This window comes from Corythoichthys intestinalis, chromosome 9 (assembly GCF_030265065.1).
Source record: "Corythoichthys intestinalis isolate RoL2023-P3 chromosome 9, ASM3026506v1, whole genome shotgun sequence".
Lineage (NCBI taxonomy): Eukaryota > Metazoa > Chordata > Actinopteri > Syngnathiformes > Syngnathidae > Corythoichthys > Corythoichthys intestinalis.
The window spans coordinates 24,035,323-24,053,028 of NC_080403.1; the positions used below are offsets into that span (position 1 = coordinate 24,035,323).

Consider the following 17,706-nt stretch of genomic DNA (forward strand, 5'->3'; position numbering starts at 1 on the left):
TCGGCCATTCCTTACTACGCGGCGAAACGTCCTACACAATGCTTAGGGCACTTGCGCATGCATTCACACGCATGCGCACATCGGTTGGAAGCGGCGAGTACTCACTATTTTTGTTTTTATTTAGTTATTTAGAACCTTTTCACAGCCTCAAAGATACTTTTTGCATGTATTACCCTCTGATACTTTTAACCATTGTGTTTTTTTGTGTTAGCTTTGAAGCAGTTGACCACATTAGTCGAGTAGCGTATTTAAACCGTCCTTATTTGATATAACTACATTTAAGTATTTTCTGCAGACATTTTTCTAGTACCTTATTCCTGTATGCATCTAAACAAAACAAGTTTAGAGCGCACGGTAGTACTTTAGGTGTCAAATTCGACTAATGTAGAACGTTTCGCATATTTTGGCAGAACACCGGCCCTGAATCTTATACCGGAACAGCATTCCGGCCCTGAATCTTATACCGGAACTGCGTTCTGGCCCTGAATCTCATACCGGAACTGCGTTCCTGACCATTCTGGCCCACTTTCACCCCTGCATTTGATTAACATTTACAACAGCAAGTTAGATCGTTTTTGAATAACTCACAGCACATGCACAGTCAACATTGTCATCCATTGCAAAACAGCAGTCTTCAAATTTCAGCCTCGCTGAGGATTACAATACGAGAGCAGACCCCGAATTAAGTAAAGTTCAGCAAACATACCATATTAAGAATGAATTGTTTTATCTCTGATGTAGTATTGGGCCACTTTCTGACTTTTCATTATGTAATGACGCTTAAAAACTAAGATTGAGCTGAGTGAAGAAGTGAAGATACAGCAGTCCATCTAATTTTTCCGGGCTAACCTAAAGTGCCTGTGACAGCATAAAAAAAAAAAAATTAAATAGCATTATTATGTGAATTACAAATCATATTTTGAGACGATTCGACTATATACAAAAATTTGGCAAAGCGCAGATGACGAAAAATTTGTCTTTTAATCTTCCGTTTAGCCCCTGCCTGTCATTATAGTGCTCTAGTGTCCCTAGCTGGAGGATGACATCGGCAGGGTCACGATTTCATCTTATTTAGAATGCAGCCCATTGAGAAGGAATTATTAAGAACGAGGAAAATGCGACAAAGAGAGAGGCAAAATGTCATTGTTTCAACCTCTCTACACCAATATTTTTACAGGATATTCTTTCTATCTAAGTATCTTTCCCCAATTGCTAAATAAATGGTATGGTAATGACAAATAACAGTCTTGTGCTAAATGGAATATGAAATATTAAAAATGCATTTATTCATTAAGACATGGCAAAATTACTTCATAATGGTCAAAACTGTCGACATCTTGCACCTCCCGAACGATATTTTATGCCACTGGAATTAGTCCGGCTTTTGTCATTTCCCTTCCCCGGCTTCGGAAAGCGTAAACAAACCAGGAGGCGTGACAGCTAGCCGACATGCTAACCTGAACCAAGCGGCGTTTCCAAGACTTATTTTCGCTTTTCGAAGTGAAAAATCACACAAAACTACCCCGGATCATTTCACACGGCGGCAGGGTTGTGTTCACAAGTCGACAGCAGCTCTTCGTTTCCCTGCTGCGGGTAGGAGAGCTTGTTTGCCGGGGAAGTAGCTGGAGAATGGCCGACGTCGAAGGAGCACGTTGCTGCCCGAGCCCAACCCGAGGATAGTGGTCTATTGCCAGGCACACGTAGAGGGCAGAGGGGGCAGGAAGTCTGGGCGATATGGAGAACCGCACGAGCATAAGTCGAGTATAGCGCTCTCCCGGCCGGCACGCGAAGATGACCGACGGGGGTGTGCGACAAGCCGCCGGTCGTCGGCCGAGTGGCATTCTCGGTGGACAAGGAGCATTGTCAGCCACAAAATGCAAGCCACCTCCGTATTAAAATGTGTGCCATGATCCCAGTATTCGACATAATACAAAAACACAATGTTTACTCACTTCTTTGTAAGTCCAATGGTCCCACAGTTGTGGGACTTGTTTTGCCCAATCTCGGGGTGAACCGACAACATTATTTTTTATAATTTTGATATATTTTTTATGTTCACACGACAACATTGACACGACACTCCCCACAACAAAGCAAACACCAACACCAAACATGAAAAATAAATATAACTAGTGAGCACCAAACGAGCCTGTGTTCCCCACTATCATGATGAGTCAAAGTTCCACATTATACCCTTTTTTCCCTGTAAGTCAGCCACTTCCCCCAGTTTTCCCAAAACAAATATTCCTTTATCTTTAACCTATATGTCAGCCGTTCCATGTCAAGTATTTCATCCACTATTAGCAGCCATTGATCATATGTTGGAGATTGAGTTCTTAACCAGTTCTTTGTTATGGCCTTTTTCGCAGCCACAAGGAGAATTTTCACAATGTACACGTCCCTTTTGTGTATGACATCCCTCGAAAAGTCCCAGATATAGTACCTGGCAGGATTTGGGAATCGTGTATCCCAACATGTCACAGAGAGCTGAGTGAACCTTCTCCCAGAATGATTGAATATTGATGCACGTCCAAAATATATGTGTATGTTCTGGATTCATGCCATTGCATCGTCTCCAGCAATATTGTTGACTATTCATTTGTTTACTTTGAATTTTGGGTGTGATGAAATAACGAATTAAATTTTTCCAATTGAATTCCTTCCATTTAGGAGATTGTGATGTTGATAAATGTGATCGCCACATGTTGTTCCATTTCTCCTCCGGTATCAGTTCGCCCAGCTCTCTTTCCCATTTCATTTTCACATATAATGTTGACTCAGTAACAGTCTCTCTCAAAATGCAGTATATAGTTGACACAATTTTGGGGATAACATTGTCATATAACCATACCAGCATCTGTATTATAGGGTGCACATTACCTTCACGTATCTTAACCTCCTTAATATAGTAATCACGTATTTGCAGATATCTAAAGAAGTCTTTGTTAGAGAGATTGTATGTATTTTTTTTAGTTCTTGAAAACCTTTTATTTCTCCCCTTTTCACCACTTTACTTATAGCTGTAATTCCTTTATCTGTCCATATCTTAAACCCGTCATCCAATTTTCCAGGCATGAATCTATCATCGTATGATATCCATTTCAGTACACCAATTTCTTAGTCTATCTTTAAAAGCTTCACTACAGAGTACCATACATCTAATGTAAAGGACACTACCAAATTGCCAGCTTGATCCTCGTTTCTTTGAGTTAGGTTTTGGATTTGTCCGATTCGTGATTGTACCGGGTACTTCTGTGAGAAAACTTCTATATCCTTCCATTTTGCCTTATACACCTCATTACACCAACAGACCAAATGTCTCAACTGTGCCGCTTGGAAATAGTGTTTCAAGTTTGGAAGCGCCCACCCACCTTTATCTTTACTTATTTGTAATGTAGTGTACCTTACTCGTGGCCGTTTCCCTTCCCATAAAAATCGAGATATGGACCTGTCCCATTTGAGAAATTGGTCTTTTGGAACATTAACAGGCAAAGACAAAAATAGATAGGGTAGACGTGGCAAGATATTCATCTTTACCACGTTTACCCTATCACTCAGTCCCAGTGGGTAAGTAGACCATCTTTCCATGTCCTCTCTTATGGTTTTATCTATTTGTGAATAATTACTTTCATATAATTTTGAAAAATCTTTAGTTATATTTATGCCCAAGTACTTAATTGATTTTGCATCCCAATTTATTTGCCATTTCCTCAATTCTTGAGATGGTAAGCTGTTGAACAAGAAGTTGGGTTTTCAGTATATTAATTTTATAACCCGAAAGCAAACCAAAAGCTTCTAGCATTTGTGTAAGGTATAAAAAGGAGTCATTTGGATTCTTTAAATAAATCATAATATCGTCTGCAAATAGACTCACTTTATGTTCTTGACCATTCACTGTCACCCCTTCTATTGATGTATCCTGTCTAACCATTTGGGCCAAGGGTTCTATATACAAAGCAAATAGTGTGGGGCTAAAACAGCAACCCTGCCTAGTCCCCCTTTCTAGCTGAAATCTTTGTGACAGTGAACCATTTACTTTTATTCTTGCTGTGGATTTACAATAAATCGATTTGATACATTGGCTCGATCTAGCATTAAAACCAAATCGCTCCAAAGTTAAATATAGAAATTCCCAGTTGACCCTGTCGAACGCTTTTTCTGCATCCAGACTGATTAAAGCTGTTGGTATTTTATCCTTTCTTATTTTTTGTATGATATGTAGCGTTCTTCTAACATTGTCATGTGTTTGCCTATTTACAACAAACCCACACTGATCTTCGTCTATCAGATCTGGTAAAAATGTTTGGAGCCGGTTTGATAAAATTGACGTATATAACTTGTAATCTATATTCAGAACTGATATTGGTCTATAATTTTGACAATAGTCCTTATCTTTTTGTGGCTTGGGAAGAACTGTAATAATTGCTTCTGTCCAGGAAGGGGGGATTTTTCCCTGGTTTAGAGTCCAATTAAAAGAGTCACATAACAGGGGTGTCAATTCCTCCCCGAATGCCTTGTACCATTCTGACGGGTAGCCATCACTTCCTGGCATCTTATTTGATTTTAATTTCCCAATTGCTTTTTGAATTTCAACAGTTGTAATCTCTGCTGTTAGTCTCTGATTTTGTTGTGTGCCAATGGAAGGTAGATCTAAGGAGTCAAGGAAGGTCTTGACAACAGTCTGATCTAGTGGAGATGACAGACTAAAGAGTTTTATAGTACTCTCTAAAAATAATTTCTATTTCTTTTAGTTCATATTTGAATTGGTTTGCTTTAGGGTCATATATCATATTAACTGTTCTTTCAGCCTGTTGTTGACGGGAACTTTTTGAAACCCAAAAAAGCCTCACACGCCTTTCCTTGGGGCAGCAACAAAACCCTTCAGCACATTTGGCTGGCGTGACGCGAAAAATAAACGAATAAATCCGCAAAATCAGATCAATACGCTGTCCATCTGCATGTTACAAAGCAATGCTGTATCGTGAGATGCTGACCCGGGTGACGCCACATTCGCATTCATTGTCAACCCGAGACTGGAGCCGGAAGTCACTCATTTTCATGGCGCAGGATTAAAAAAATTGAATAAATAAAACGATTGCTTCCACGTACATCCAAGCGGTCCATTTCATTCAGGAGCTTAAAATACCGTGTGAAATATGAAATAAACATGCTTTACTTTAATGGAAAACTTAAATAAAGTGTTGGAATAGCATCTTTATATGTTTCTCTGTTCATCTTGTTTGTGTCTTACAGAAATAGACGAAGACCGTCTCCCTAACCAGCTGTACAAGGTACTTTCCATCACAATGTCTGTCCCAGAAATATAATTGTATAATTTTTATGAACCCTTTAGGGGACAATGGTCAATACAGAGGACAGCTATTCAAAAGTTTTGATGCTTAAGAATATGAGCAAGTAGCTATTTTTGGTCATTGAAAAAACGGTGGGGCAAAGTATTTAGTCAACCACCAATTGTGCAAGTTCTCCGACTTGAAAAGATTAGAGAGGCCTGTAATTGTCAAATTGGGTAAACCTCAACCATGAGAGACAGAATGTAGAAAAAAACAGAAAATCACATGGTTTGATTTTTAAAGAATTTATTTCCAAATTAGAGTGGAAAATAAGTATTTGGTCACCTACAAACAAGCAAGATTTTTGGCTGTCAAAGAGGTCTAACTTCTTCTAACGAGGCTCCACTCGTTACCTGTATTAATGGCACCTGTTTTAACTCATTATCGGTATAAAAGACACCTGTCCACAAGCTCAGTCAGTCACACTCCAAACTCCACTATGGCCAAGAGCAAAGAGCTGTCGAAGGACACCAGAGACAAACTTGTAGACCTGCACCGGGCTGGGAAGACTGAATCTGCAATAGGTAAAACGCTTGGTGTAAAGAAATCAACTTTGGGAGCAATTATTTGAAAATGGAAGACATACAAGACCACTGATAATCTCCCTCGATCTGTGGCTCCATGCAAGATCTCTCCCCGTGGCATCAAAATGATAACAAGAACAGTGAGCAAAAATCCCATAACCACACGGGGGGACCGAGTGAATGACCTACAGAGCGAGGACCACAGTAACAAAGGCAGTAACACATTGCGCCGCCAGGGACTCAAATCCTCCACTGCCAGACGTGTCCCCCTGCTGAAGCCAGTACACGTCCAGGCCCGTCTGCGGTTCACCAGAGAGCATTTGGATGATCCAGAAGAGGACTGGGATAATGTGTTATGGTCAGATGAAACCAAAATAGAACTTTTTAGTAGAAAGACAGGTTCTCGTTTTTGGAGGAGAAAGAATAGTCAACCACCAATTGTGCAAGTTCTCCTATTTGAAAAGATTAGAGAGGCCTGTAATTGTCAAATTGGGTAAACCTCAACCATGAGAGACAGAATGTGGAAAAAAAAACAGAAAATCACATTGTTTGATTTACAAAGAATTTATTTCCAAATTAGAGTGGAAAATAAGTATTTGGTCACCTACAAACAAGCAAGATTTCTGGCTGTCAAAGAGGTCTAACTTCTTCTAACGAGGTCTAACGAGGCTCCACTTGTTACCTGTATTAATGGCACCTGTTTGAGCTCATTATCAGTATAAAAGACACCTGTCCACAAATCAGTCAGTCACATTCCAAACTCAACTATGGCCAAGACCAAACAGCTGTCGAAGGACAACAGAGACAAAATTGTAGACCTGCACCAGGCTGGGAAGACTGAATCTGCAATAGGTAAAATGCTTGGTGTAAAGAAATCAACTGTGGGAGCAATTATTAGAAAATGGAAGACATACAAGACCACTGATAATCTCCCTCGATCTGGGGCTCCATGCAAGATCTCACCCCGTGGCATCAAAATGATAACAAGAACGGTGAGCAAAAATCCCAGAACCACAGAACCTAGTGAATGACCTACAGAGAGCTGGGACCACAGTAACAAAGGCTACTATCAGTAACAGAATGCGCCGCCAGGGACTCAAATCCTGCACCAGACGTGTCCCCCTGCTGAAGAGAGTACACGTCCAGAACCGTCTGCGGTTCGCTAGAGAGCATTTGGATGATCCAGAAGAGAATGGGAAGAATGTGTTATGGTCAGATGAAACCAAAAAATACATTTTTGGTAGAAACTAGGGCTGTCAAACGATTACAATTTTTAATCGAGTTAATTACAGCTTAAAAATTAATTAATCGTAATTAATCGCAATTAATCGCAATTCAAACCATCTATAAAATATGCCATATTTTTCTGTAAATTATTGTTGGAATGGAAAGATAAGACAAGATGGATATATACATTCAACATACGGTACATAAGGACTGTATTTGTTTATTATAACAATAAATCAACAAGATGGCATTAACATTATTAACATTCTGTTAAAGTGATCCATGGATAGAAAGACTTGTAGTTCTTAAAAGATGAATATTAGTACAAGTTATAGAAATGTTATATTAAAAAGCCTCTTAATGTTTTCGTTTTAATAAAATTTGTAGAATTTTCAATCAAAAAATAAACTAGTAGCCCTATTCTGTCCTCAATGTGTGTGAGTACACAAATTGACAGATAGCGAACATAAGTTCCAAAAAGAAATCAGACGGTGTGGCAAAGTTGCATGGGCTTTACTGAAGTCATCTCTTTTTGACAGGAGCACGTTTCTTGTTTTTCTGTAAAACTGAAAATAACAAGGCAATGTGTCAATAACTTGCATAAATCACAAAATAACATAAAATGTACACACACGTGTCCATTTGAGCAGTAGCACTAGCCAATTAGCTCACAAGCATCTAACAATGTAACTGCATTTCACCATATATGTGAACAAATTCAAATACACATCATCAATAACTATCTAATGCTCATGAATATGAACAAAGGAGGAATATAACTCACAAGCGATGCATGTATTAGACACAAACAGTGTGATGGGGCTATGAGAACTGCCACTGAATACTGGATGCGGACGTTAGCTGGTCTGAAGAGCACTGTCTATTAGTGTGAGTTCGCATCGACATATAATCACGTCAGAAAAGCGCGCCGAAACCCAAATAATCAGCTGCACTGAATCGCCAGCAGAGGGCGACATTACGCCACATAACATATGCAAGTCACACCCAAGCGCCAGCAGAGGGCGGAAAAACTTCATAAAACACAATCAACAAGTTGGCCTTTCACTGTACTGACATTTAAATCTGTCTGAGCGGGCCTAATGCGTTAATTGCGTCAAATATTTTAACGTGATTAATTTTAAAAAATTAATTAACGCCCGTTAACGCGATAATTTTGACAGCCCTAGTAGAAACACAGGTTCTCGTGTTTGGAGGAGAAAGTATACTGAATTGGATCCGAAGAACACCATACCCACTGTGAAGCATGGGGGTGGAAGCATCATGCTTTGGGGCTGTTTTTCTGCAAATGGACCAGGATGACTGATCTGTGTAAAGGAAAGAATGAATGGGGCCATGTATCGAGAGATTTTGAGTGAAAATCTCCTTCCATCCGCAAGGGCATTGAAGATGAGATGTGGCTGGGTCTTTCAGCATGACAATGATCCCAAACACACAGCCAGGGCAACAAAGGAGTGGCTTCGTAAGAAGCATTTCAAGGTCCTGGAGCCATTCTCTAGATCTCAAACCCATAGAAAATCTGTGCAGGGATTTGAAAGTCCGTGTTGCCCAACGACAACCCCAAAACATCACTGTTCTAGAGGAGATCTGCATGGAGGAATGGGCCAAAATACCAGCAACAGTGTGTGAAAAGCTTGTGAAGAGTTACAGAAAACGTTTGGCCTCCGTTATTGGCAACAAAGGGTACATAACAAAGTATTGAGATAAACTTTTGGTATTGACCAAATACTTATTTTCCACCATGATTTGCAAATAAATTCTTTAAAACTCAAACAATGTGATTTTCTGTTTTTTTTTTTCCACATTCTGTCTCTCATGGTTGAGGTTTACCCATGTTGACAATTACAGGCCTCTAATATTTTCAAGTGGGAGAACTTGCACAATCAGTGGTTGACTAAATACTTATTTGCCCCACTGTATATATTTACTTAAATATCAGCAAATATATATTTACTTAAATATCAGCAATTATCATTATGGAATTAGAAATAAATATACTGTATGACTCATTATTGTATTTTATCAATTTTGTATGATTATGAATAAATGTAAATATTAATACATTGTTAACAAAAACTAAATAAAATTAAAATCAATAAAAACAGAAATATACACTGGTCAAGGACTCAAGTAACACTCTAAAGTTCATTTTCTTTTTTCATTGTATCTAACTCATTGCATGCCAGTGACAGTGATAGATATCCAATTCATTTAAACTGTCTGTGAATGCTTATTTTTTAGTGGTATTGACGGCACTAGACGTCCAATCCATTTTTACTGGGAGGGGCAAATGAAGGAACGCCCCTCGTAGTCAAAATTGATTGGAGGCCTCCTATTGGTTAACAACCCCCAACCCTTTCCTTTCGCTGCTTTCGCCTAATAAATAAAACATAATGAACAACCACAATGGGAGTATATCAGATTCCCATGTGACACATTAAAACGGTTCAGATTATAAGCACACTCAGATCCCTATTTTCCGTCTCTAAGCAACTGAGCAGGACAGGTACGATTGGACTTTTAGCACCGTCAATGGCAGCCAATGAGTTAAATGAGTTACCTATAAAGGTAAAAACAAAGGGTAATTGGTCCATGAAAGAATTAAAAATAGAATATATTTGCTTTAATTTTCAAGGCTGCTTTGTTAAACTCTCCTCGACAACGAAGAAAAGGACAAAAGGGAACGCCTACCATGAAAGGTGAGTGAGTGTGTGTGTGCCTGTGGTATCCATGGTGATGCACCTCATTGCTTTCTGAACAATACCTCACAGGTAAGAATTATTGACATGAATCATCAGTGAGAAATACAAATGCGGATTTCTCTGTTAAAGCTGATTAAAAAGTTGAACAAAACAGCAGCCAGTTTCAACTTGAAATTGCTGGAAGCGAAATTTGAGGCGGTATTAAAATAAAATTAAAAGATATTCGACTTAACTTGAGGATTTCTGTAATGCCCTAAACACGCAGACTAATTAAGTCGAAAAGTATCGCTGGCGGGATGTTTATCTTGATTTTTAGTCACAAAGCAGCCTTTAACCAAATGAGTCAGCATGCTTAATTCCCACTCCGAGGTGATTCAGAGTAATAGTATCTCGTTTCAAGCATCCCCCTCGTTGATAATCACGAATGGGTGTTAATACTGTTGTATAAATTCTTTATAAAGCTTCTAATGTTATTTTTGATTTACTAGATGTCTCATCACCTCTCCATCTGTGACTCCCCGTGTTGATCCTTTCTCCTCCTCGTCACTCCTTTAACATTCACTCAGAATCCTTCTCCTACTGTGTTATCCTTGATCTTTCTCCTGTGCCAACTCCCAGAGCTGCAGTTTCTAGTGGAGCATCACCTGTACAGACAGCAGCAAGGGGGCACTGACGAGTGCTCCTCCGAGAGCTGCCTGTCGGACCGGCCCAGCCCCGAAACGGCCGTCCCAGGAGAGGAGCTCCCAATGGATGACGAGGCCACCGCCGAGGCCTTTGAAAAGCTGCGCTGTCAAATGGAGGGTATGTAAGGAATAAGAGGAAAAAATACTACAAGCTGGATTTGGGATTTCGCAAAATTGTGTGGAAAAATAGTTCAGGGTATTATGCTCGTGGGCAGAGAACCTTAAAACAGGCACATGAGATAGCGAGGGTAGGAATTAAAGCTGTTTATTTGTCACAGAGCCAGTGGCGTGGAGAGCCTGGGCGAAGGTACCATAAACAAAAGGTGTAGACGAGATCCTAGAACAAAGCAAATACCGTAGGTCGATGATCAGATGAGTCCCCACAGAAATATTACCAACGCGAGAAGACACTAACAGTGAGCTGAAAGAGACGATCCAGCGTCGTGGTAGAGCTCTGGCTGGCTTATATATACCCTACTCACCAACGTCACAGAATGACGTGTCGCTGTATCCGGCCGCCATATTGTCTTTGTTTATCTGTATTCTCAATGGTTTCAATTTGTCGTGCAATTCATGGACGCCCCGGTGCTTTCAGACGCTGTAAACTCATTGGACGCGTTGCATAAAAAGGCGTTATGTGGAAAAGCTTCAGTCTATCCATTCGCCAGATCCGTATTTGATGCCTAAATCGATATTTTTCGACCCGCTGTCTTCGCCCTCTCTGCCTGACATCTGCTACCCTGATATCTACAACTATCTTGTCCACACAAAATCAGCCTATTCTCACGAAAGTTTGAAAAACTTTAAGAGCAGCACTCTAAGCAACATTACCCCGTGTGACCCTTTACTTCCAATTTTCTAAAATGGCGACAATCAGAAAAAAAAAAGTTGACTGCGATGGCCGAGGCTTCAAGGATAGGTGGATATTGGGACTATTTCTTCAATAAAACACGCAACAACTGTGTCTGCCTCATTTGCAAAGAGACAGTTGCTGTTTTCAAAGAGTTTGATGTGACGCGATAATGATATTACCGAACAAGACACGCTCACATGTACGACAACATTACAGGGAAGATACGCAGCGAGAGATTATAGCAACTTGAAGCTAGTTTAATTTCACAGCAGCAGTATTTCGCAAGAGCCCGAGTGTCGAAAGAGAACGCCACAAAGACGAGACTGTTGAAATTATGAATTAAAAAAAATAATAAAGCAAATGTGACACACAGAAGGGCTTGCTAAAATTTGTTTAAATATATTGTTCTATGTAAATCAGCCAAGGTAGCCCCCCGCATTTTTACCACACCAAATCCGGCCCCCTTTGCAAAAGGTTTGGACACACCTGTTTAACTGATGATCCGTAGACGAGGCCAGCTTCTTTCACTTGGTACCAGCTAAATATTATTCAAAATGTAATGATGGTGGAAGAAATAAGCATCTTGAATTTGAAACTGTATATTGTCGGCGATTCGCCTCGCAATGATGTTAATTGTGGTTGTCAGCCCAAAACCCTCTAAATGTATATTAAATGCATCTTACCAGATATAAAATGACTACTACATAATCTGTGGTAATCGTTTGGAGCCCAGTTTTCTCGTCGAATTGCAGCAGTCCATCTCGCTCTCCTCTCCGGGTCTCTCGGAATACGGTAGAACTTCAAGTCTCTCCGTCTATCTTCTCTGTTATTGCAACCAACCGCCACACACGCCTTCACCATTTTGATTATTAATGTTAACGAGCAGAAAAACATGCCATAATAGGAGGAATTTACGTAGCGGTAATGCGTCAACACGACGAGTTGACGGACAATATGGCGCAGAGGCGTGGTTGTGACGTCACGTGAGTAGGGTCTATAGACTGTTGATTATGATTGACGACACTTGCTATTATTCCACTCGTCAGGTGCTGGTCCTGTAATGGGATGACGGACGGACACACATACTTGCCCAGTCCGGGGCCTGACACTGAGTCATATTTGGACACTTTCTCTTAGGTGTTTGACAGAATGTTACAATTTATTTATTTATTTTTGTTATTATAAGGGGACAGCAATCGTCCCATAGAAATTCATGTAGAAGTCTGATTTCTTCACTGTTGAGTTTGGAAAAGATAACACCATCATTTTTACACAGCAGTGCTAAATAGTTGATCGCATGCTGTTGCTAATCATGAAACCTGTATGAAACAAAACTTTTGGCAGTGTTGGAAAAGTTCATTTTCAAGTTTAGTTCCAAGAAAATTAAATAAAGTACATTGTTCCAAAAATGAACTAGTGTATAGTTCTTTTATTTTCACCCAATTTATTACTGCGAGTTACGTCACTTTAAATTTTTGTGTGATTGAATTATTGTATTACTATTTTTTTTTTTTTAATTATTATTATTAATGTATGTATATGACTCATTTGTCCAAAACAACTTGTGTCTTAAAGGTGCAATAGTAGTACAATTTAAGTGTGTAAGTAAGTAAAACGGGATTCTTTGCTCTGCTCGACTGTAAAATCCTGCCGGTTACTTCCTGCTGATTTTTGGTCACTTTCTATTTGTTTTGAGACTTTTCCAAAGCACTTCTTATTATTTTGGGACACTTCCTGTTGATTTTGGGGCATGTCAACCTCACTTCCTGTTAATATTGGGTCACGTCCTGTTGATTGAACAAAAAGACAGAAAAACTTAAGAATCAGTCATATTCCAAGGCCATATGAAACATTTGCTTAACTGCACATACGTTAAATTGGTTGATAAATGTGTCATTTCATGCTTAGCTCATTCACTGCCAGTTCTGGTCACAGAGTATGTGGTAGTTAGTAAAAGAAGGAAATTTATTATGAAACCACACTCTGACGACAATAGACGTCCAGTCCATTGTGACTGGCAATCAAAACGGATTGGACGTTTATTGCCATCAATGGCAGCCAAAGAGTTAAAGAAAAGGGGTCTAAATACATTATCATTTACAATGTTTATCTTCAATATTTGTAGTTTTAATATTGTCAAGTCACATAAAAGAACTGCAGTTAAAGTTAAAAAAAATGATTTAAGTTTGTTAAATGCTTTTAATGTGGAACGAAAACAAACTCTTTAATTTTGAAGCAGCTTGAGAAATTGGTTTGAACTGAGAGGGCAGGCGGCGATTAATTGGACATATATCGTAATCAAAGGCACTAAAACAAGATTATTCACTGCCATCCTTACATTTTTCCATCCTTATTTTAAACAATGGCAACAGTTTCATTCATTCCTACTGGAAATAGACTATGATCAGCTTGCTCTCATGATAAATGTGTTGGTATCTCCTGCTGCTTGCACAGATGCTGCGTCCTTGCTTTAGCAACAAAGAGCGTGCGTTGGAGCTCCATCTCAGGTTCACTAATTCACTTTAATAGCAGGTCACCAGATGGTCACACACACACAAACCCACACAGTAACCGAGCTGGCTTAATGCATCGAAAGGACTACTGTGTGTCTCTCGGGCCAACATCGGCAAAATATAGCAAGGGTTACTGCATCAGATAGTGCAGTAATGTGTATTTCCATGATGAGTTGGCCATGTGCCCTTTTGAAAACACTCAGCATGAGTAAATACAGTAAGATGTGCAAGTAAATGTCAGACAGGATTGATCGAGCATATAATGTGTGCCTAATGAGCGGTCAATTATCTTGACTCCCGTTCTTGTGTGCTTGCAGCAGCGTTCTCCAGGGAAAGTCTGTCAGAAGCGGCTGTCGGCGGGTCGCAGCGACCCCTCTCGAAGGAGGAAGACGATCGCTCCGGGGTGGCTTTGTCAGATTCGTCATTGCAGCACAACAACGTGCATGAAGGTAAATATGAGGGGAATATATTGCCTATGCAGGTACTGTGTGTATGTAAGGCGGTATGTAATGTACATCCACCCAGCATTCAAGCGGTCAATTGTAAATATCAAATTGAGGTACACTGATTTTTTTATGATGTAGCAATTAATTTCTTAATACAGTACAATAGAAAATATTTAACAGGATTTATTGAAAGTATCATGAAATTTGCTCCGACATTTAATTAATATTCAATAGCCGCATATATCCAGTTTCATTCTTAATGGGGAAAGACAACACCTTTATCATGTCCATCTTAGAGGAAAGATTCTTGTTTAACGAGTTGAAAGAACACAGAATTTCCTTTATCTGATGAGTAAAAGTGGAGAAAATGTAAATAAAAGCCAGTATATCCAGGAAGTGCTCACCGGACATGGAATAGACATTTTATAAATGCTGATACCATTTTAGCCAATCGAATTTAAGTATTCCAAATTACCCGCCCTTCCTCATTATGTCATTAACACCTGTTATCACATGCACCTGTGCTCGAGTCTATCACTTTGAATGCGTGGGTATAATTGGCATCACAAAATTGAGCTGTCTTAAAAATTCAACATTTTCATCCTTAAATATTTTGAGCTACTGTCTTTTACATGAAGTACATTTATGTTAATAGTAGGTGATCAAGAGTTCTATAATAGTATTGCCATTTTGCGCCTAAAATTGGTTAATGAAACTGAAAAGGTATTTATTCTTATTTGTTTTCTAATCATTAGTTTGGTTACATAATTGATTTGTTTTTCTTCTAAATAATACCAATGATATGCATTAGTAAAATAAACAATTCCATGTACCTATTAAAGCTTTTTAAAGTTTACATTAATACAATGGAACATTACATATTAGTGCTTTGGAACCCACGTTTTTGCTTTTCACAGATTTTTTTTAATTTTTTTTTTTTTTATAGGGCAGAGGAAGCCAACCTGTGATAATTTGTGGTGGTATTTTCTTGCTTAGTCCAGAGAACCTTGGTTTAATTTTTCATTTGAAATGCAATTATTATGGCCATTATGATGAGTGTACTCCAGAGGTTGCGCTAGACATTTTCGTTGTCTGTCATTTTGACTGACAGCGTCATAAAAATCCGGTCATAATCTATTTTTACCCGTCACTTAAATTTTTTAAATGATAATGATGACATATTCAGTAGTATTTAGTTTTCATTCATTTTTAATTAATATTGTAACGCTTGCTTGGCGGCGAAAAATTAGACACGGAAGTCGTGGTATTTTTCACTCTCTTTTTACTCTGCTTACCGCCAACAACACCAACAAAACAACAACTCCGCCCCCAAAGAAAAAGAGGCAACTATATAGACCCCAATCACCAACGTCACACAATGATCTTAATTGTGGTTGTCAGCCCAAAATCTTCTAAATATATATTAAATGCATCTTACCAGATATAAAATGACTACTACATAGTCTGTGGTGATCGTTTGGTGCCCAGATTTCTTGTCGAATTACAGCAGTCCATCTCGCTCTCCTCTTCGGGTCTCTCAGAATACGGTAGAACTTCAAGTCTCTCCGTCTATCTTCTCTGTTACTGCAACCAACCACCACACACGCCTTCACCATTTAGATCAGGGATCCCCAAACTACGGCCCGCGGGCCGGATACGGCCCGCCTCCATATTTAGTCCGGCCCCCTGAACAATACCAGAGAGCATTTTGATTTTTTTTTTTTTTTTTTTTTTCTCAATAGTGTTATTTATATCCTGGCCTTTTCCTGTGAAGAACTCAGGGTTATTTGGTTATTATCTATTTAATTGATAATTTTATTATTATTTATTATTATTATATTATTACTTTTATTTTATTTACTTTTGTTCCGTGAAGAATCCAGAAAGGGTTATTTAATTATGGCTTTCTGAAAAACATTTAGGCACGCCAGCAATCGTCACATTTTTTCTGTTACAAACTGACCCCGGCCCCTCATCAGAGAAGGGAAAAGTTATGTGGCCCTCACAGGAAAAAGTTTGGGGACCCCTGATTTAGATTATTAATGTTAACGAGCAGAAAAACACGCCGTAATAGGAGGCATGTACGTAGTGGTAATGTGTAAACACGACGAGATGACGGAAAATATGGCGGCTCCAGTCAGGGGGGCGGAGTTGTGACGTCATGTGATTGGGGTCTATACGCAGGCGGCAATCTAGTCCACCAATTGGATGACGCGTTGGCACACCGGGTGCACCAATAAGAACCTCGCCTTGATGTGTCAATCACGGTGCCGCCGCCAGACCCCGGTGACGCTACAATATTCTGACAGAATAGCCAACGACGTCATGCATTAAGAGAGACAATAGCTAATTAATATGCTCACTCGCCACCCTGTGGTCTGGGGTGTGAATTGCAACCTGTCAAAATGACGGACGGACTTCAGTTTTTTCCGTCACCGTTTTAAAAAAACCGGTCAACGACGGAAAATATTCGGTTAACGCGACCCCTGGTGTACACTGCAAAAAGTCTTTCTAGTAAAAAAAAATTAAAAAAAAAAAAATATATATATATATATATAACAATTTATCAACTAAATTATAAATTTGTTTTCCATTTATTTTTTGAAGTTTAATATTTTTCTAAGTTTATTTTATTTAGAATTATATATATATTTTATTAATCGAGGATTAAAATATTTTCCCCCCCTAAAATCAATCCTTCAAATAATTCATTCGTTTTTTTTTTTTTTTTTATATATGTAACTTTTTTTATTCCCTATCGCGAAATACATGTGGGCAACACTAATACCACAATTAAATGTCAAATGGTGGCTGCAAAATATTGTCCCGTTGGCCCCAACTGGCTCCTTTAACAGCAAATTTGAGACCCCTGTCCTATATGAATGTAATCAAAACAATCCAAATTTGTGCATGAAATAGTAAAAAGGTAGCACTGCTATTAAAGTTCTCATGTTGGAGAGCTGATACATTTTCCAAGTATCTCACAAAATGTGTTTTGCAGACATGGAAAAGTCCTCCAAATGTAGTACAATTGTGAGCAAAGTGTTTGACTCTTATAAAGCAATAAAGACACTTCAAGTTAAATAACTAATACTTTGGTAAAAAAAAAAAAAAAACATCCATATGAATAACTGTTTCTTTCTAGCACTGCATTATGTTTGTCAATCCAGTGTCCTATTCCCCTGTTGTCACATTGTTTTAACTTGTGTGCCAATACCATGGCAACAAACCCAAAGAAAACTTGATTAACATTCCCAGCACTTCCTCTTTTAATGCTGAGAAAACCTTTTAAAAACGAGCGCTATTGTCAAAAAACGTGTATACTGTAAACCTCTGAATACAGTTGAAACGTCTCCCGACTGACTGTCATGTCCGTCTGTATTTTCCAG

At 39.0% G+C, this 17,706-nt stretch overlaps 1 protein-coding gene across 6 annotated transcripts in view; it reads left to right on the forward strand.

The window, feature by feature from the left end:
* Nucleotides 1-17,706, forward strand: part of LOC130921584 (protein phosphatase 1 regulatory subunit 1A-like) — a 50,088-nt gene that overhangs the window by 28,694 nt on the left and 3,688 nt on the right. For 5 of the 6 annotated variants that reach the window (XM_057845647.1, XM_057845650.1, XM_057845649.1 and 2 more), the window contains 4 exons: nucleotides 5,254-5,291; nucleotides 9,756-9,819; nucleotides 10,441-10,623; nucleotides 14,189-14,320. In XM_057845647.1, coding sequence (XP_057701630.1) covers nucleotides 5,254-5,291; nucleotides 9,756-9,819; nucleotides 10,441-10,623; nucleotides 14,189-14,320 — 417 coding nt within the window. The remainder of the gene's footprint in view (nucleotides 1-5,253; nucleotides 5,292-9,755; nucleotides 9,820-10,440; nucleotides 10,624-14,188; nucleotides 14,321-17,706) is intronic. The other variant, XM_057845651.1, reaches the window with a different exon arrangement.